Genomic DNA, 18,209 nt, shown 5'->3' on the forward strand with positions numbered 1-18,209 from the left:
GTAGTGAGGTTGGCCCAGGATCGGACATTGTTTCGTTCTGCTGTGCATGGGGTCACTATGAGTCGGTTCTGACTCGATGGCACCTGACAACAACAAAAACAATATTTTATTTTATAACCCACCATAATTTTATATTCTAGAATTCAGGATCTATATAAAATTTATAAATTCTTCTTGCAAAATCAGTGAACATTCTATTGCAATTGTATCTCCAAATCACTGGTCTTCAAAAAAGTGCTTTCATGTACAAAATACTATATATCATTGTTAATTTTCCTTTAATACCAATTTAATGCTCATATATTATGCATAGAATTTAATAGAAATTCTATCCTTTTAAAGATCTGGTTATATCTGACAGTTCAGGTAGTTTGGGGGAAAGAGATTAATATAATCATAGAAACAAAGTTAGCAAATTGGTATCTGTGGGGTAGTGAATCATCCAATGTCTCTTCTAGCCATAGCCTGTAACTCCCACCAAGTGTTTCTGCCCCGCTGGGTCGGATAAGAGAAGGTGGGAGAACATACTGATAGGATGACAGGATTCAGCTGTGGATGTGAGTAGATTTCATTTTAATTGTAAAAACGTGACACTCTAGCATGGGTTTAAACTGAAGCATCTCAGAAGCAGAAGGGTTGTAATCTATCTCACTGCCATCAAAGAAGAGCCAGGAGTGGAGCATGGTTTTGGACCCCAAGACCCCTGTGCATTGAACCGTCTCGACCCAGGGACAGAAAGCTGCTACAACAGAGGAGCAGAGGAGCAGAATCAAAATCCAAAGCTATGGACTTCACAGCCCATAGAGCAAGTGATGCTGAATGACTTTGGGCAGGAAGCTGCCTCGTAGAGTGGGGGACCTCCAAGCACTTAAATCAGGGCCAGTGTTTCTAGCAACATGGGTTTCCCGGTCCATGTTGCTAGAGACAAGTGGCCTTCAGGCTGAGACTTAGGGTGGAGTGGTGTATCTTATGGGCATTTATCAGCAGTTGACTGATGTCAAGAATTGTGTCTTGAACATTTCTGACCCTGAATTGCGAACTATTAACTTTCCTAATAAACTCCCTAACTCTGAGTATAGTGTGTGAGTTCTGTATGATAACTGCAATGGCTTACTGAACCCGGTTGAATAGAGATGGCTGTGGGAAAATGGTTTGGAACATCGTATTTTTTCCAGTATTTAATGAAAAATGAGAGTCAAATACATGGTGAGTTTTATGAATGTCTTTAGTCTTTGCAAAATTATCCCTTGGGAAAAAAAGGGTGACATCTTTTACTTAAATCCTTACAAAAATCTTTCCGAGTTTGCAAGTCTCTCGATTATTATTAAATTATATTTTGAGAAGTCATGTAAACTTAAAGCATCAATAATGTTGATTAATGATTTGCAATGCCCCTGATGCCCAGGTTAAGAATTAAGAGGAGGCGAATACATTTAACACAGAAGACAGAGATTAGTCCTACAAGTACAATGTCAACCATTTTACCTATTGAATGTTCTTCAGGAACACCATGACAATCTAACCATGCACTAGTTTTAAAAGGGTTATGTTTTGGGGTAACATTTCCAAAGATCGCATGAAACACGTATTTACAATTTTAATGGCACAAACCACTGTTACACAAATCAATGTGTGATCACAGTTAAGTGATTAAACATTCACATGAAAGATTTGCACGTGTACAATTTCTACTATACGCACATATTTTTCCAGGTTCATCTACATAATTGTTTCATCTATATAGTTAAAATTGAGTATATTAAAATTGGCTGAAACTTGGCTTTTTCTAGCAGAAAGAAGGGACTGTTCCAAGCATGGGCGTAGTGGGGGCCTTCAGTGCTTACTTCCAAACTGTCTTGGTCTCTGAAAGAAACTGGGCGCCAAAACTTGTCTGGTTTGTGTTGGAGTATTTTCAGTGTGAGCGCTGAACCTCCCAGGACAGCCCACCGTGCCTCTGATCCTCCTTCCTTCGTTTCAGTTCTGAGCTGTCTTCACTGTCTACCCTCCCACCCGCGTGACACACACACACATAAACACACACACACACCACCACCACCACCCACTCCCACCTACCCCCACCCCCTCCACCAGTGCAGATGCGGAGAGTAAACCTGACCTCTTCTGCTTCCTTCTCACCTCTTCCCAAAGACCTGACAACCAGCAATAATCCTACACTGAACAATACATTCTGAGAAGCAAAATGGTAGAAACCAGAAAAATTGGAAGCTTGGAATGAAGTTAAGTTAAAATGATTGATGTACAGAAAACTAATCAACCACCCCGCTGGGGCTGAGGCCATCACTCTCCCTGCACTGTCCTCAGACGTAGGTAGGAGACACTAGGCAGACGTCTGGGTGGAGTCATTGGTGAATTAGCTTTTACACGAGTTGTTCACAAGACCATTTCGGCTTACAGAGCATGAGAGAGAAGCTAAGGGCCTAGGAAGGCAGTCACAAAGGTATGCAGGATAAAACTCAGAACTTTTCTAGTGTCCCTTAAGTCTACATGTGTCTAACTCACACGTGTTATCCATCAAACTATTCACACACACATCCATCAATAATCCTACTCAATACTTAAACCCTTTCATGCTTAAGGAAACCTGATGGTACTATGGGTTAGGTGCTGGGCTAACTGCAAGGTTGGTAGTTCAAATCCACTGCTTCCATAAAAGATTTACAGCCTCAGAAATCCTCTATAACATGGCTATAACTTGGAATTGACTCGATGGCAGTGTTTTTTCATGCTTACATATTTTCACTAAAAGCACAAAACCCAAGGGATTTTCAGATATTTGGGAACCTAATCATAAGTTTAATTTCAAACTAATAGTCCCTTTTCATTTCTCTCTAAAGTGTTAGGGCTTCCATTGTTAGGAAACAGCCAAGCAAATGACAACATTAGGATTTGATTCCTGATGGTTTAACCTTTCTCTGAAGTATTGTTGTTGTTAAGTGCCGTCATGTCAGTTCTGATCCACAGCGACCCTGTATAGGGTTTCCGAGCTGCTGGTGAGCCTGATCCACCCACCTTGCAGTTCAAACTGGCTTTGCAGTGCAGCGCATTAACTCACAGCACCACACCAGGACTTCGCTGTAGTACACGAGTAAATTTGTACTGGAAATGGAAGAAAGTGAACCAGGTTAAGTGACAACAGTTGGTTAGCACCTGATCTCTTGGTGCCAGTCACTGTTGTATATTGGCCTCATGCCTCACTCAATCCTCACAGCCCAGTGAGACAGATGCGTTCTTCCCCAAAGCACAGGTAAGGCCACTTGAGAGCTGAGAGGTTCTGTGAATTAGCCTGCGCTGCGCAGGGCTAAGTGATGAGGAAAGAAATCGAACCCAGGTAGGTGGTCGTCCCCCAGTTCACCGATAAAACGGAGCCCATCCTCAGCAGCTTGCACATGAGACCATTTTAGGGCATGGCCATCTGTTATTCTGAGCTAGAGAGCACTCAGTGCATGCCCACGGCATAAAATATGTAACAACGTTGAAACCAGGTTATTTGTATAAACCACTGCTTTTTCGTAATACACTTTCCCCAAACGGTGCTTAGACACAAAGGCAGCGAGCGCGGGAGGTGTCAGTCTGTTCTTATGGACAAGGGCGGGGGACCAGGCAGAGTGTCCCAGGTCACTGTGCTGTAGTGGATGAACGACACAAACCCAGTTCTCCCACCTCTGCAAAAGGAGGGTGCACGGTGGTGTCAGACCTCAGGGGACGTCACAAGGGGGAGGAGACTCTCGATCAGCATCAGCCCTAGGCGGAGGTCGGGCTCACTCCTTCTCTCTGGCCCTTCTACCAGCCCTTGCTCACACAGCACTCTCCACATCTCTACGGGGTTCCATGACCCGTTACAGTGGCCACACAGAACCCTCAGACCTACCTCAGTTATGTTTATCAAGGAAGATACAGGTTACTCCTCAGGATCCAGAATGACTCAGGACAGCTTCCTGGCCATGCCTACAGGCAGGCCTTTCCCTCGCTGCAGTGCGAGGGAAAAATGAAAACCTCAGGCTTTATACGTCACTTCTAAAACATGTCCAGCCTATGAACCTTAGGTTTTTGATGTGTTAAATGGATCAGATCAGGTTCAAATGTCTAAAAAACCCATTTAAATTCACAAATGCTGTTTTTATTGCTATGAATGAAGTACATTTTACTCAAAGGGAAAAAACACTTTGTAGTCTTAACTGTCCTCTCTGCACAGAATACTATTTCACAAAAAAAACAAAAAGGAGTCAAAATAAAATAAGACACATTTTCAGTGAATTTATTTTACAAAAGCAAAGGTTTACAATTGGTACCATCGGCAGGACATCATGAACGCAACAAGTAATACACATTCAAAACCCTTGATGGAGTCCAAAATTAAAAAAAGGGGGAAAACAAAGAACTGCCCACTCTTGAGACTCAGACACATTAAGAAGCAAATATACAAACATAAATAAAATGGCAAATCTTAATCCTACCAATCAAATGATAGTCCTAATGGTTCACACTGATCTGAACAATTTCTGCATAACAAAAACAGGACAAATTTTCCGTCCCACCTCCCTTGTCATATGAAGCCATGATGAAAACAATTCAGTTATTTTTTTTGCAAAAGCAAAACCAGACCCCCAAACCCAAGAGTCCGCTTAAATACATCTCAAGACAACAGAAGTCCACTAAACTAAAAAAACGTGTAGCTAGCCCCCTACTCGTGTAGATCCACAATACATACCCATTCTTCAACCTCAGAAATTAGGCAGATGCCAGGGAGAAGCATACGTGAGGAAGAAAAGGGTAATTATGGACCCAAAATGCCTCAGACAAGATCCAGATAAGATCAGCCAGAGAAATGCTAAAGCCTGCAATGCACTAAGGTCACAAGGAAGGCGAGCCCTGAGGGTGAACAGGGTACTTCAGAAAAACAAGCAATTCCCCTCTCTAAAATAGGGCCTAAGGAGCTGGACTCTGAGGTCCAGATTCAGCAGCAAGCATCCGGAACTCGGAACTGTAGAAGAAACAGAACTTTTGCAAATGAAAGGGCAGGTGAAACACCACCTCACTGAAGGTCAGGCATTACTGTGCCTGAGATGCAATAAGAATACTAATTTATTAGTGAATTACAGCAGCTACGTTCCCCCACTGGATTCAGTGACTAGAGGTCTGATGTTGGCTGCAGGTGTGAGTTCTGAAGAGAGCTGCGGCTGTAGGAAGCTCTGAGGGCGGACTGCCAGGAAAAGCAGACACGTAAACAGTTGAAACTGCTAAGCAGCCCGTGGTCTACACACAAAGAGGAAGAAATGAAAATATTCACTTACAAACTACCTACATGTGTTTTTTTTCCCAAGGATCACACTTTAAAAGGACTCGCACATTTAGACCCAACAGCAGAGGCTTGTGAAGAGAGTATCAGGGAACCAAGGCATTCCTACAGACAGAGAAAGTCTCCAAGACCACAAGAAGCTCCCCGGAGTTTGTCTTTTGTCCATCTGAGCTTTAGTCTCCCCGTCCCTTGGACTCCCATTTAGAGGTGATGCTTGAGTGCTTCCATCCACAGACAAAATCACACAGATGACACACATTCAGAGTGGGAAACACGAAGGGAGAAAGCAGGGGATTCTCCGAGCACTGAAGACCCCTCTCACTGATCCCTTGCTGCCATTGCCTCCGCTCACAGGAATGAGCGTAGCAGTGTGAGCATCAGGAACATGGTACCCACCTTCTAGGATTCCAGCTGACAAACTAAGAACGTGTGTCTCCAGTCTCCACTTGGGAACACTCACCCTATTTCTTGAATTTCTGTGACTCATTATTAAAATAACGGGGTCCCCAACAATAAGCATGACTACTGAGCTATAAACACTAACCCTCAGACCACATGGGTGCAATAAAACAATAACTGAATAATTCCTTAGTGCTTCAGGTACGGGAGTTTCAGCTTAGTCATGATCAGCAAGGCATCAGAAATATCAAAAGTCCGAAAAGACTTCAGTATCAGTAGCATCAATGACCTATTCTTAAATAAGTAAACATTTTTAAATGTTTAATGGAATCGTTTACATTGATAAGTCAATTATCCAAGGAATAATAACCACCGAATAAAGTCACCTAAGCAAATTCTAAACTCAGCTACAACAAAAGCCTAAGAACAAACAAAAAAAATCAATCTACAGTAAACACACCATAAGGTCACAGGAAAAACTAGCCCCCTGTACACGCTACTTGGGGTGGAATTCCTAACATATTACACTGGTTGACGTGAGTGATGGAGCTGGGGGGTGGACAGAGGAGATACCTGGCAAATCTCTTTCCACTGGGCATGACTTTCATTGGTGGACATGCTGACAATGTGATCTATTTACTCCTATGAACACAGATACAGCAGTACTACCTAGCAGGCTATGGTCAGTGAGGCTTCTATATACATACAGATATATATACACATACATACACTCACAAACACACACACTGAAATATAAGTTACCATAAAGAGGATGATATATATTACTTTTGAAAAAGCAGAAGCAGCTTTTTATCAAAGAAAATTTTAGAAGAAATCCCAATATATAAAACAGACACAACACAGAGCTGTCTTGGCCGGAGCTGGTGGGAGGGCCTGTCACACCCCTCACCCAACGCCCCCCGTCACCCTCCCCCCAACACACACACACACACTGCGGTGTCTACAAAGGGAGCCCGGGGGTATGTGTGAAGCACTCTTCCAAGTCCATCAACTTACAGCACAATCAAGCATAAGACTCTCATCCACTCTACAGGCCATCTGAAAACTTTGTCACAATGCAACTTAATATAAAATTAAAAAGTAACATTTTCTCTCGTTTAGAAAATAACCAGAAAATAAAGATGGTTATGCTATACAAAACCAAACTGATTAACTTCAGAACTTTCATTTGAGATGTGAAAATATTATCAGTTCTTAAAGTGCCTAATTTTTTTTTTAAAGACTTAATTTCTGTCCATATAAATCTTATCCAAAATATATGAGCAGGGGGTAGAGGTTTTCTTTTCCTATGTTGAACATGTATCGTCTACCTGATTGGCCAATTTCAATATTTTACCCAAGAATCTTCACGTTGACACGAATATTCAGATAGAGAAACATGCAAATCTGACTGACGTGTGAAGTGACACCTACAAACTCTGGTCCCGTCTCATTTCCACCTGCATGTTTGAGTCCTGCCCCCCATCTTTCTGCTCCAAACATCCCCCACCCCCAGCCCCGCCCCATTTATGGTGGAAGTCCTTTAATCCATGCAGTCGGTATTAGCAACACGCACGTCAGGATCATGATTAAATGTCTCAACTCAATAAATAGACTTTTGAATAACGAGAACCCCTATCCGATGTTGTCTTCCACGATGGTTCAATCCTTCTTCTTTTCTGATGCATCTTTGGGTTCGTGCATCGTCTGCATGGCTGAGGCTTCCCCACTCGGTTCCTGCTGTTCTTGGTTCTCTTCCGTCAACTCTTGGCTTTCCATTTCACTTTTCGAGAGTTCATACTGCTCCTCTATGTAGCCCCCGTCTGTGTCAGCCGAGTAGATGCCATAGCACATGATACTGATGACACCCAATGGCAGGCCAAAGAGGAAGCAGCCCATCAGCGGCGAGCTCTTGAAGATTGACTGTGGACAGAGAATGGAAACGTGGTTCTCCTCAGTTAGATTCCCACACACAAAGGCACGAATGGATTTTAAACCATGACATCAATCTCTTACCGCCATTCCTGGGCTCTTTTCATTTCTAGTATATCTCTAAGTCACAGTGATATATAGAAAAACCCGGGGAAGCAAAAGACTGCAAGCAAGTACTTAGTTAAACTGTTCTCAAAACAAAATATGAAAATAATAAAAGATGGCTTTTAGTTCCAATGAATTATGGTTACTATTGCTTATTAACTACAGAGCCTGTAGGAGATACATGTGTGTGTGTGTGTGTGTGCATGTGTGTGTGCATGTGCATGTGTGTGTGACCAGGCACTAGTAGTGTAACTACAGACCCTGTAGGAGAACATACATGTTGTGTGTGTGTGTGACCAGGTACTGGTAGTGTAACTACAAGCCCTACAGGAGACATACATGTTGTGTGTGTACACATGTGTGTGTTCAGTTGCTGGCAGCTGAGACATGAGCCACTCTAGGACTTTCTTTCCACATCCCTACATGTTTAAAACATTGAGAATTGTTGGTGGATCTCTCGTCATCTTAGCGTCCACGTAATTAATGCACGTTTAATATAAGTACTGCCTAGGAAGTATTCTGCAAGCTGAAGAGGCCGTCTTTCCTGCCCTATAATCTTCCTGTCCATCCTGATTCTATGACTACTCACCACCACAGTAGTTCTGGCATCAAACACGATTCTTTTCAATCTCTGCAAGATGCTATCACCTCCTTGTGCCTTGAATTTAACAACAAAAAAACCCATGTTACTGAAGTACAATTCCTTGTTCATTCCACGTTCTAGTTCAACAAGTGCAGGTGGGAGTTGAGTCCCGCTCCTGCCTGGCTGTGGACACACAGCTGTGAGGGAGCACTACCGAGTGAGGGGCAGAGAGGGGCGCTCCTGCTGCAAACCCACCATCCCAATGGCGTTCCTTCATCTCTCAGCCATGCAGCCAACGTGGCCTGATGTGTGAGCCTGTGAATCACAAACTCCACCATTCAGCGGCAGGTTGAGTGCCACTCACCTCCCATTTCTTGGCCTTGACCCAAAGTAGCAGGACTTGTTGCGGCGTGAGTGAGTCAGTCACAAGAAGTTTGTGTGAAACCAAACGTCACAGTATAATCATCAAACTCTACCCAAGCCACCAAGTCTCATCTTTTCCATTCAGTCTCCTGTCACCCACTCATGGAATTGCATGACCCTCTAATACGGAGTAGGGAAGCTGCTACAGAACCATATTTGGAAAAGGACACAGTAACGCTGACAGGGAAACCAAAGGAAGCCGTGTAGGCATTAGTTCTGAGACATCTCTTACAGACAGCATGTGACACTTTCCACGGAGGCCGCACTTCTCAGTGAACTTACCTTAGAAGCAGCTGCGACCTGACACCACAGTCCAGTGGTCTATGCTGACCAGCAGGCTGCTCCAGGCAGGAAAAGGCAGCGTGCTGCGGGCTCCCCGGGCCTGAGGCCTGAGCACCAGGAACTCCTTCAATCACCCTCCACCTGGCCCCCCACACCTCCATCAGCTCCTGACAGACAGGACCCTCCCTCGATCTCCATGCTGGCCCTAGCTGACGGCGCAGAATCACGAGGAGACACATGGAGTCGTTTTCTACCGCTCCCCATCGTCCCTGTGAGTAAGAAATGGATGACTTACTTCCACGGTGCCGTTCAAAATGCTGTCGATGAACCGGACCATGTCCTTAGCACTCTGAATCTGTCTGTCCAGTAAAAAGTATTGCTGATTTGAAGTGTTCAGAACAACTACAGTTGGGACCATCAATTCACTGAAAATAACAAACGCACATAAATCAAAATATGCTTTAAATACAAACACCAAATATTCTGCTAATTCACACTACAGCTCAGCCACTATGACAAAGGGAGCCACTAAAGCTTGGCCTACCTGAAGAGATTTTCAAAGTTCACATCAATTTAAAAAGCACTTCAATTATTATTATACTAAAAACCTTCTGATACGCTCCACAATGCAGACAGCTGAATACCCCCTGCTAAAAGTGAGGATCAGTTCCTGGGTGGCATCGTTCCTCACCACAAACGGACTTGAAGCACTTTCAGTGCCAGTCACACAGAACCATATCACAGGAGAGGGGTCCTCAGGCACCATCTCCCTGCAGTCCTACAAGATGGGCTCAAATCACCAACTGGCAGGCAAGTAACTTGGCTTTTGAAAATTATGAAGTCTGGAAGAAGGGAGTGGGCAATAGTACCTACTCTTGCTATACAAATTAAACGAGAAAATGCAAGTTAAACATTTGGCACACAACTCTTTATGCAATATATTTTCAACACTCTGGCATATGTTCTAACTCCCACTAGACACCCCATCCCTTTCCTCCAGGTGCCCCATGACATGCATGATTCTGCTTGGAGACTGAACAATGGCATGCCATGGCCAGTATGTACCATTTCATTGTTGCAAATGTCCCTTCAGGGGTAGAGCTTCGTGTAATGATAAAAGGAGCTTAATTCCGCCTATGGCTATTTATATGTCCATATTCAAAGTATAAAAGTTGATGGCCTGAATAAATGACCCCACAGTGACCGTCTTCCTGCTGTGTGCCTTGGAGGGGGGTCGATCTGGTGCCCGGCATGCTGGGCTGCAATCTGACCGAGCAGACTGCCAAGGCTTGTTCCCACAGATGTAGGTGGATTTGAACTGCCAACCCTCTAGTTAGCAGCCAAGCATTAAACCACTGAGCCAGCAGGGCTCCTCAAACCCTCTACTATCACCGCCTAAGATACTGAGGAAGGGCTGCTCACTACTGTTCTGAGGATCAGTACCCCTCCCTCTGCCCACAGCCTTGTCCCAGTGACGTCACAGGTGGACCCGTCAGAGCCCGGATGCTGGGCTCCCAGGTGCCTCAAGTGCTCGTGTGGCTGGGCTTCCTGTTTCCACCAGGGCCAAGGACCACGGAGGGCTTGTGGCAGTCTGGAGCCACACCTACATGTGCCCTGTCAAAACCAGCTGGGCCAACACACAAGAGATAGTCACTGTAGACTGGAAAATCACTAGGATCAGTGTGGTACGTTCTACAATGTTATCAGGGAAGAACAGCTGACTGTAGAATTAAAAAATACAAATACAAACAAACACTCAGTGCTAGTCTTGCCTCCAAAACCAGTAGCTATACGCAGCTGTTCAGTTATCAGTTATTGTAATGCATGAGTCACAAACAGATAAAAATATATCTTCCTTTGTTGTGGAATAGATAAGAACCTAGAATTCACACAAAAACACCTTTCCTGAAAAAACACAAGAATCCAAAAGGAATAATGAGGGGAAGTAACATCTCATTGCATCCTATTAAATAGATTCACAGAAAACAAACACAAAATAATTTAATAGAACAAAGATTTATTATCTCAAGATCTACTGTCTGGAGAAAAACGTAAACTACAAACAGTTCAATGCTGTTATTTTAACTTGTAAGAATACCAGGCATACAGTCCAAACTAAAACCATGTTTGGTATCAACACCTCTTCAACGTGACTGCCCTTACTCACCACTAGCAATGTTACTCTAGTTCAGAGACCTGGACTTCCTCATCTCACTTGCTCTAAGGCATCCTTGGGCACATTAGCCAACATCCTTGAGTTTCGTCTAAGAAACGCCAATGTCCTCATCTATATCAACTGGAAACAGTAATAGCTAGGACTTGCACCTGGAGGGTGACTGTCAAATTCGGATGAGATAATGCACACGGACTGCTGGTCTGGTGGAGGGCCCAGGCTCAGAGCTCAATAAGGACCTCCCACTAGTATTACAACAAACATCAGTTTGGGCTGGGCTGGACGGTCCAGAAGGGAACTGCCCTGGATGTTCCACTGGCGTTGGTGTCAAAGCTCCGTCCACGTCTCCTTCCCTTGGGCTCTGTAAGTTACTGCATTTAAAACCCAACCAAACCCACTACCAGGGAGTAGATTCCGACTCACAGTGAGTGCTCTCCTAGGACAGAGCAGGCCTGGCCCCTAGGGGTCCTGAGGTTGTTGAACCTTAGGGAAGTGGACTGCCTTATCTTTCTCCACTGGAGTGGCTGGTGGGTTTGATTAGCAGGCATCTGGTGAGCCGCACAGCAGCCCAGCAGTGAACCCACTGGGCCCCCAAGGCTCCTTAGCTACTGTATAATGATGGACAATAAACTAGATCTCTTTAAAGACAGTCAGATTCCTTTCAAATGCATGGGACAGAAGAAAGCAGAATTGTCTCTGTTCTCCCAGAGACAGAAATGTCCACTCACTAATTCCAAAGTGAAATCATTCCTATGGTTCTAACATTATGATAGCACTTGATATGCTTGTGAAGTCTTGCATTTTCTTTTAGTTAAATAATCTTTGAAATGTTCACCCTTCAAGAGAACAAGTTAAAAAAACATATTTAATGTATTACTTTTCTACTGTGGTTATAACAAATGATTACAATATCCGTTTATTATCTATTAGGTTTTTCTTATCAGAACTTCAGTGGACTCAGCAGGATCCTTTGCTGAAAAGCCTCAAGAGGTGGAAGTCACGGTCAGAAAGAAGGTTGGGAGAGGTCCAGTCTGCGTGTCCCCATTCCCTTGTAAATTTCTCTCTTGATGGAATTTATGTTGCTTCCATCTTTTGGCAGCTGTGAATGTTGTGGTTTGAAAGGAAACACTGCCCGGTCCTGTTGTTGTTGTTAGGTGCCATCAAGTTAGTACCCGCTCATAGCAACCTTATGCACAGCAGAACGAAACCCTGCCCGATCCTGGGCCAACCTCACTACTGTTGCCACGCTTGAGTCCATCGATGCTGCCACTTTGCCAGTCCATCTTACTGGGGGGTCTTCCTCTTTTTCTCTGACCCTCCACCTTACCAAACATGGCATCCTTCTCCAGCGACTGCTCCCTTCTGCCATCAACATAATTGTTATAGTTGTAGCTCGTTGTTGCAGCCACTTCGTCAATCCATCTCACTGAACGCTTTGTCTGTTGACTGTTTTACCAAGCCTGATGTCCTTCTCAAGGGACTGGTCCCTGCTGACAACATGCTCAAAGTACATGACACGAAGTCTCACCACCCTTCAAGGAACATTCTGGCAGTACTTTTTCCAAAACAGATTTGTTTGTTTTTCTGGCAGTCCATGGTACTTTTAATACTTCTCACCAACACCATCATACAAACATATCACTTCTTCGGTCTTACTGTCTAGCTTTCACATACATGAAGCAGCTGAAAATATCAGGGCTTGTGTTAGGTGTACCTCAGCCCTTAAAGCAATTTCTTTGATGCTCCTGAAGTCACCCAATGGTCTTCTGGCCTTCAGTCACATTGTATCAAATCTGTTCTTGAGATGGTCTCTAAATTCAGGTTAAATGAAACTCATAGTTTGGCTCTCATAGACTTGTTTTAATTTTCTTCAGCTTCAGCCTCAACTTTCATCTGAGCAGTTGACAGTCTGTTACCCAGTCTGCCCCTGGTCTAGTTTTGGTTGATAGTATTGAGCGTCTCGATTGTCTCTTCCCACAGATGTAGTCTATCTGACTCTTGTAGAACCTATCTGGTAAACTCAGATGTGCACAGTCACCATTTATGTTAATGACAAATTTTATTTCAAATGACTAAGTTGTTGGTTTAGCAAATTTCTTACCATGAGCTCCCCGGAGTTGTTTCTAGCACGAAGGGCGTATTTCCTAACCACTGTTCCTTATTCGGTTTTCAACTATTAGATTCCAATCACCAGCCATTATCATTCTATCTTGACCACATAGTTGATCAATTTCAGGTTGCACGATTTCTGAAAACCCTTCAATGTATTCACATGTAGGACGAATGGTTAGTGCGCAAATCTGAGTAACAGCTGTATTAACTGGTCTAGTCGTTGTCAGATGCTGTGGACTCGGATCCAACTCACAATGACCCTGTATTGGATTTCCGAGGCTGTAAATCTTTACAGAAGCAGAAAGCCTCATCATTCTCCTGCAAAGTGGCTGGCAGTTTGAACTGCCAACCATGTGGTTAGCAGTCCAGTGCTTATCCTACAGTGCCACCAAGGGCTCCTAGTTACCATGAGGCTGATGAAATTAGGACAAAACCAGCTAACTAAAACTCTGCTTAAGAATACAAGTGAAAGAAGAAAAACAAGTCAATCTTATTCTATAGCAGCCACCAAAACCTTCTTATTAGAGCCCATAAGTCAGTCTTGGGATAACTATCCCACTGAAATGATTTAGCTCCTTTACTTAAGAGAGAGCACTGGGGTGGTGCTACAGGGTAAGGACGAACTGCTAACCACAGGGTAGGTGGTTCATATCCACCAGCTGTTCCTTGGAAACCCTATTTAAGGTCGCTGAGTCAGAACTGACTCGATGGCACTTAACAATAATGCTATGCAATCAGCACTATTGTTTATTGTGTTACTTTTCTTCCCAATTATTCACCTTTTATTCTCATCTCAATGATGATATTTTTGAGATAACTGATCTAAAGTGCTAATTACATACATCTTACATATAATTTATATAAAATTTCTAAATGTTCATGCTAAGCCTGAAATGATTAACATTGGTGGTTGTTTTTGTTAGGTACCATTGAGTTGGTACCGACTCATAGCGACCCTATGTACAACAGAACGAAACACTGCCCGGTCCTGGGCCAACCTCACTACTGTTGCCATGCTTGAGCCCACTGATGCTGCCACTTGGCCAATCCATCTCGCTGGGGGTCTTTCTTTTTTTCTCTGACCCCTCCACCTTATCAAACATGATATCCTTCTCCAGTGACTGGTCCCTCCTGACAATATGAGTAACACATAATCCACACTGAACACATTACCCACATCTCACAGGTGTATGTATGGATATTAACCTATCACTAACAGAATTGTAAGGCACTCTGGTAGCATACTGGTTACGAATTAGGCTGCGAACAGTTCTCAAGGTCAGCAGTTCGAAACTACCAGCTATTCCATGGGAGAAAGATGAGCCTGTCTGCTCCCGTAAAGATTTACAGCCTCAGAAACCCTGTGCAGGGTCACTGTGAGTCAGAACCAACTCCACCGCATATACCACCACCAACAGAATTGTAGTTTAGTATAGATCTTGACTTGTTCTCTTTTTGATAATGAACGTGATACCATCCCTCAATTTGTCATTATGACACAGTAGAGCACATGACTGTCCAATTCATAATGGCCAATATCAGTTCACTTCAGTTGATTAAAGCCTAGGATGTCAAACTTTATGTGTTCCATTTCATTCTGGACAACTTCCAAGTTTCTTAGGTTCAGTTTGTACCGTCTACCATCTGATTATTAACAGATGTCTGAAGCTGTTTCTTTCCATTTTGAGTTGTGAAACATCACCAAAGAAGGTCTCCAAAGCCTTGCTCCATCCAAGTCATTGAGGTCAACTGTCCTCTGAGAAGGCAGCTCTTTCCCAGTCTTATTCTAAGTGCCTTCCACCCTGAGGGGCTCATCTTCTAGCACTACATCTGACAGTGTTCCACTGCTACTCCTAAGGGTTTTCACTGGCCAAGTTTCTTACAAGTGGTACAGTGGGTACTGGTAATTGGTTACTACAGTGGGTTACTGCTATACAATAAACATTGGTGTACAAGGATCTGTTTGAATTCTTGCTTTTGATTCTCATTTTAGTACTTTGTGTTTGGAAACTTTGTTGGTGCCAAAAAGTAATATCTGAATTATCAGAAATTAAAACAAAGTCAGGTCAACATACATGTGACAGAGTGGTGCCACTTGAAGATCATGGCAGTGTGAAAAAAAATAAAGGATTGGTGGAAACAATTACAAAAAGGACTCGAAGAAATGAATCATACTCCACAAAAAAAAATTAAGCTCTACAGAGGGTACGGATTAAGAGTCTTCATTATATTCTCACTAAAATCAGCAATTTTGTCTCAGTAATACTAAGTCATATATCACATTAACTATAAATGAATTTGATGCTACTGATCACACAGACAAGGGTCTGTATTTAATTTGCAAACTGTTTTTATCGCTCTACACCATCTAAGAAATTAAAATAGTTACTTGCATAAATTAAAATACTATTCACGTAATTTACAACAGCATTGGGAACCTGCAACAACCGTTTTTCTCTTCTTAAGAGGGTTCAATAAAATACACGGACTTCAGCCACACCAGTTGTTGAAGTGACAGTACTTATTAATCTCCACATCACATCTATGCTTCTTGTCGTTAACTGCCGCCGAATCAGCTACAACATGGCGACCCTGCACAAGGTTTCCGAGCAGCAGCTGGTAGGTTTGAAATGCCAATCTTATGGTTCACAGTCTAGGGCTTATCCCGTAACACCACACCAGGAGTCCAGGCTAAGAAAAATGGCTTGTTTTTCATTAGTAACTATACGCTCAGTCTCATCTAGTTATAAACATGTGCCTACAAAGAGGGTTCACGGACACTTTCCATTACTCAAGAATTTCTTCTGTGCACCACCTGCCTACACTGAACAGCGAGTTGGCTCTTTAACTCTGGTGGCTATCTGAACCAGAGAGAATTGTTTAAATTATCAACTACTGGGACTCCCTCACAGAATTTCTGATCTAAATGTAAGACATGCTCTAACAACACGGAGTCCTGGTGTGGTGCTAACTGCAAGTTTGGCAGTTCAAATCCCCCAGTCACTCCTTGGAAACCCTATACAGAGTCGCTATGAGTCAAAACTGACTCCACAGCACTAACAACAACCACCACCACAATAAACGTGCGGCAATGACAACAGTGTGATATCAGTCCTGGAAGGGAAGTGGAACTAAAGGTTAGGAAAAGACCCAACAGAAATGAATAGAAAATGGATTCATGAGAACAAAACTGGGACCAGAGCAATTCAAGGAACCGTGTTGGAATGATTCTTTGGGACAGAGGAGGAATTACACATATATATTTTCTAACATTTTTACAAAAATAAGTTCTGAGTTCTGGTCTGGACAAGATGACAGACCAGTCTCCTCCTGGTCTTCATAAACCCTGGATACAACACAAGATTACTGCTGCAGAGTTTGCTGTTTTCTAGGGATCGCTTCATTCTGTGTGTGTGCAGTCAAATGACCATAGATTTGTTCCTGTGTTTCATTATTCATTCATTCACCTTTCACTGGTCACAGGAGCTGCTGTAAGCCCTTGTTTCACTCCTACTGTAAGTGATTAGGGTCTTGTACCTTTGTCCGCCTTGCTAGAAATTTACCAATTACATGGATTATTAACTCATTGTCTTTCTCCATTATCCTCATGTTGGTTTTTTAAATCTATTATTGCCTTCTGCTTCTCTAGGATGTGTTGATTCTGCTCTTCTTGTTCTAGTTCCATGAGACAGTCTCTGCTTACTTCGCTCACATGTTTTCTTATGTAAGCCTTCAATGCTAGTTCCCTTTCGGCACTGTTTCAACTGTAGCGCATCTTTTTTTAATTGTTTTATTAATCAAGTTTCCTACTATAGACATTGAACCATGATGAGAATTTGTTTTTGAGCTAGAATATTAAAAATCAGTAAAATTTAAATATTGAATTCGAAAACTAAATACTAGAATATCTACCTCAGAATAACACCAGTTTTTAAGTTATTAGTCCTTCTGTTTCTTACTTAGAACAGGCATTTAAAAATGTATATAGCATTTAGAAGTTTACTTACTCCATCAGCAAGCTATTTATATATTCATTCCCATCCATATGGCCAAAGTGAAAATCCCTAACCAACAACAAAAAAAAGAAACAGAGTAAATACAAAAAAAAAGTAAATATTGCACAGAATGGGAACAGGGTGTTGAGGCTTACTAAGCATGTAACCGACACTGTAGACATTTAACATGCAAATCATATGCAATAACTAGAGAAGACAGTATGAATTCTATAGGCTTTGATTTATAAATACACATGAATACAATTTAGCAAATGCTATCATTTCCTTCAGCCCGCTGACTCACCTCTCAAAGCATAAAACACTATTCCTGATGCTTTATTACATCAACACAGGCCGAGGGCGCTCAGAACTCAAGTACCTACCTGCGGAAGTGGGCTTTGTAATCCTGGGCAACTTCCTGGATAACTGACTTTAACCTGCAGAAGAACACAAACATGAAAATGCCATCTCCTCTTCTGCAAACAGGTATCTACTACCTTATCTAGGTGCTGCAGGGCAAGTTAGAGACCACGTAACATTTATGTGAAGCCTGCCCAGTCTGAATCGGATGATGTTTAAAGCTTCAAACTATTTCAAGGTACTATACCTTGTATGTTCCACTGACGTGTTTTTCTCATCAATAACTGCAATTACCACGAGCTTTCCTGAAATGAAGAAATGCCGGGTCCACAGTCAGGAACACTCACCAAACACACTTTTCAATCATATTTTTGCTGTATGAGTCTACTCTGAGTACCCTGTACAAGTTAAACTCTAATAATTATATCACTACATTCTGGTACAATCTATGCCTATACAACGAACCAACGAGTTAAGTCAACTGCAGATGATAAGGGATTACCCACCCACCTAAACCTCCAATATGTA

General features: G+C 42.8%; 2 protein-coding genes across 2 annotated transcripts in view; one reads left to right on the top strand and one right to left on the bottom strand.

The window, feature by feature from the left end:
• The window catches only part of LOC102841668 (U3 small nucleolar ribonucleoprotein protein IMP3-like), a 76,902-nt gene extending 71,225 nt beyond the window's left edge, over nucleotides 1-5,677 (top strand). The window contains exon 2 of the mRNA XM_006837584.1: nucleotides 5,672-5,677. Coding sequence (XP_006837647.1) covers nucleotides 5,672-5,677 — 6 coding nt within the window. The remainder of the gene's footprint in view (nucleotides 1-5,671) is intronic.
• Nucleotides 5,678-7,378: 1,701 nt separating this feature from the next.
• Nucleotides 7,379-18,209, bottom strand: part of TMX3 (thioredoxin-related transmembrane protein 3) — a 50,893-nt gene continuing 40,062 nt past the window's right edge. Inside the window, exons 11-16 of the mRNA XM_006837585.1 lie at nucleotides 17,929-17,986; nucleotides 17,705-17,758; nucleotides 17,334-17,390; nucleotides 9,337-9,466; nucleotides 8,343-8,411; nucleotides 7,379-7,639 (exon numbers count right to left, since the gene is read on the bottom strand). Coding sequence (XP_006837648.1) covers nucleotides 7,379-7,639; nucleotides 8,343-8,411; nucleotides 9,337-9,466; nucleotides 17,334-17,390; nucleotides 17,705-17,758; nucleotides 17,929-17,986 — 629 coding nt within the window. The remainder of the gene's footprint in view (nucleotides 7,640-8,342; nucleotides 8,412-9,336; nucleotides 9,467-17,333; nucleotides 17,391-17,704; nucleotides 17,759-17,928; nucleotides 17,987-18,209) is intronic.

This window comes from Chrysochloris asiatica, unplaced genomic scaffold (assembly GCF_000296735.1).
Source record: "Chrysochloris asiatica unplaced genomic scaffold, ChrAsi1.0 scaffold00021, whole genome shotgun sequence".
In the NCBI taxonomy this organism is placed as follows: domain Eukaryota; kingdom Metazoa; phylum Chordata; class Mammalia; order Afrosoricida; family Chrysochloridae; genus Chrysochloris; species Chrysochloris asiatica.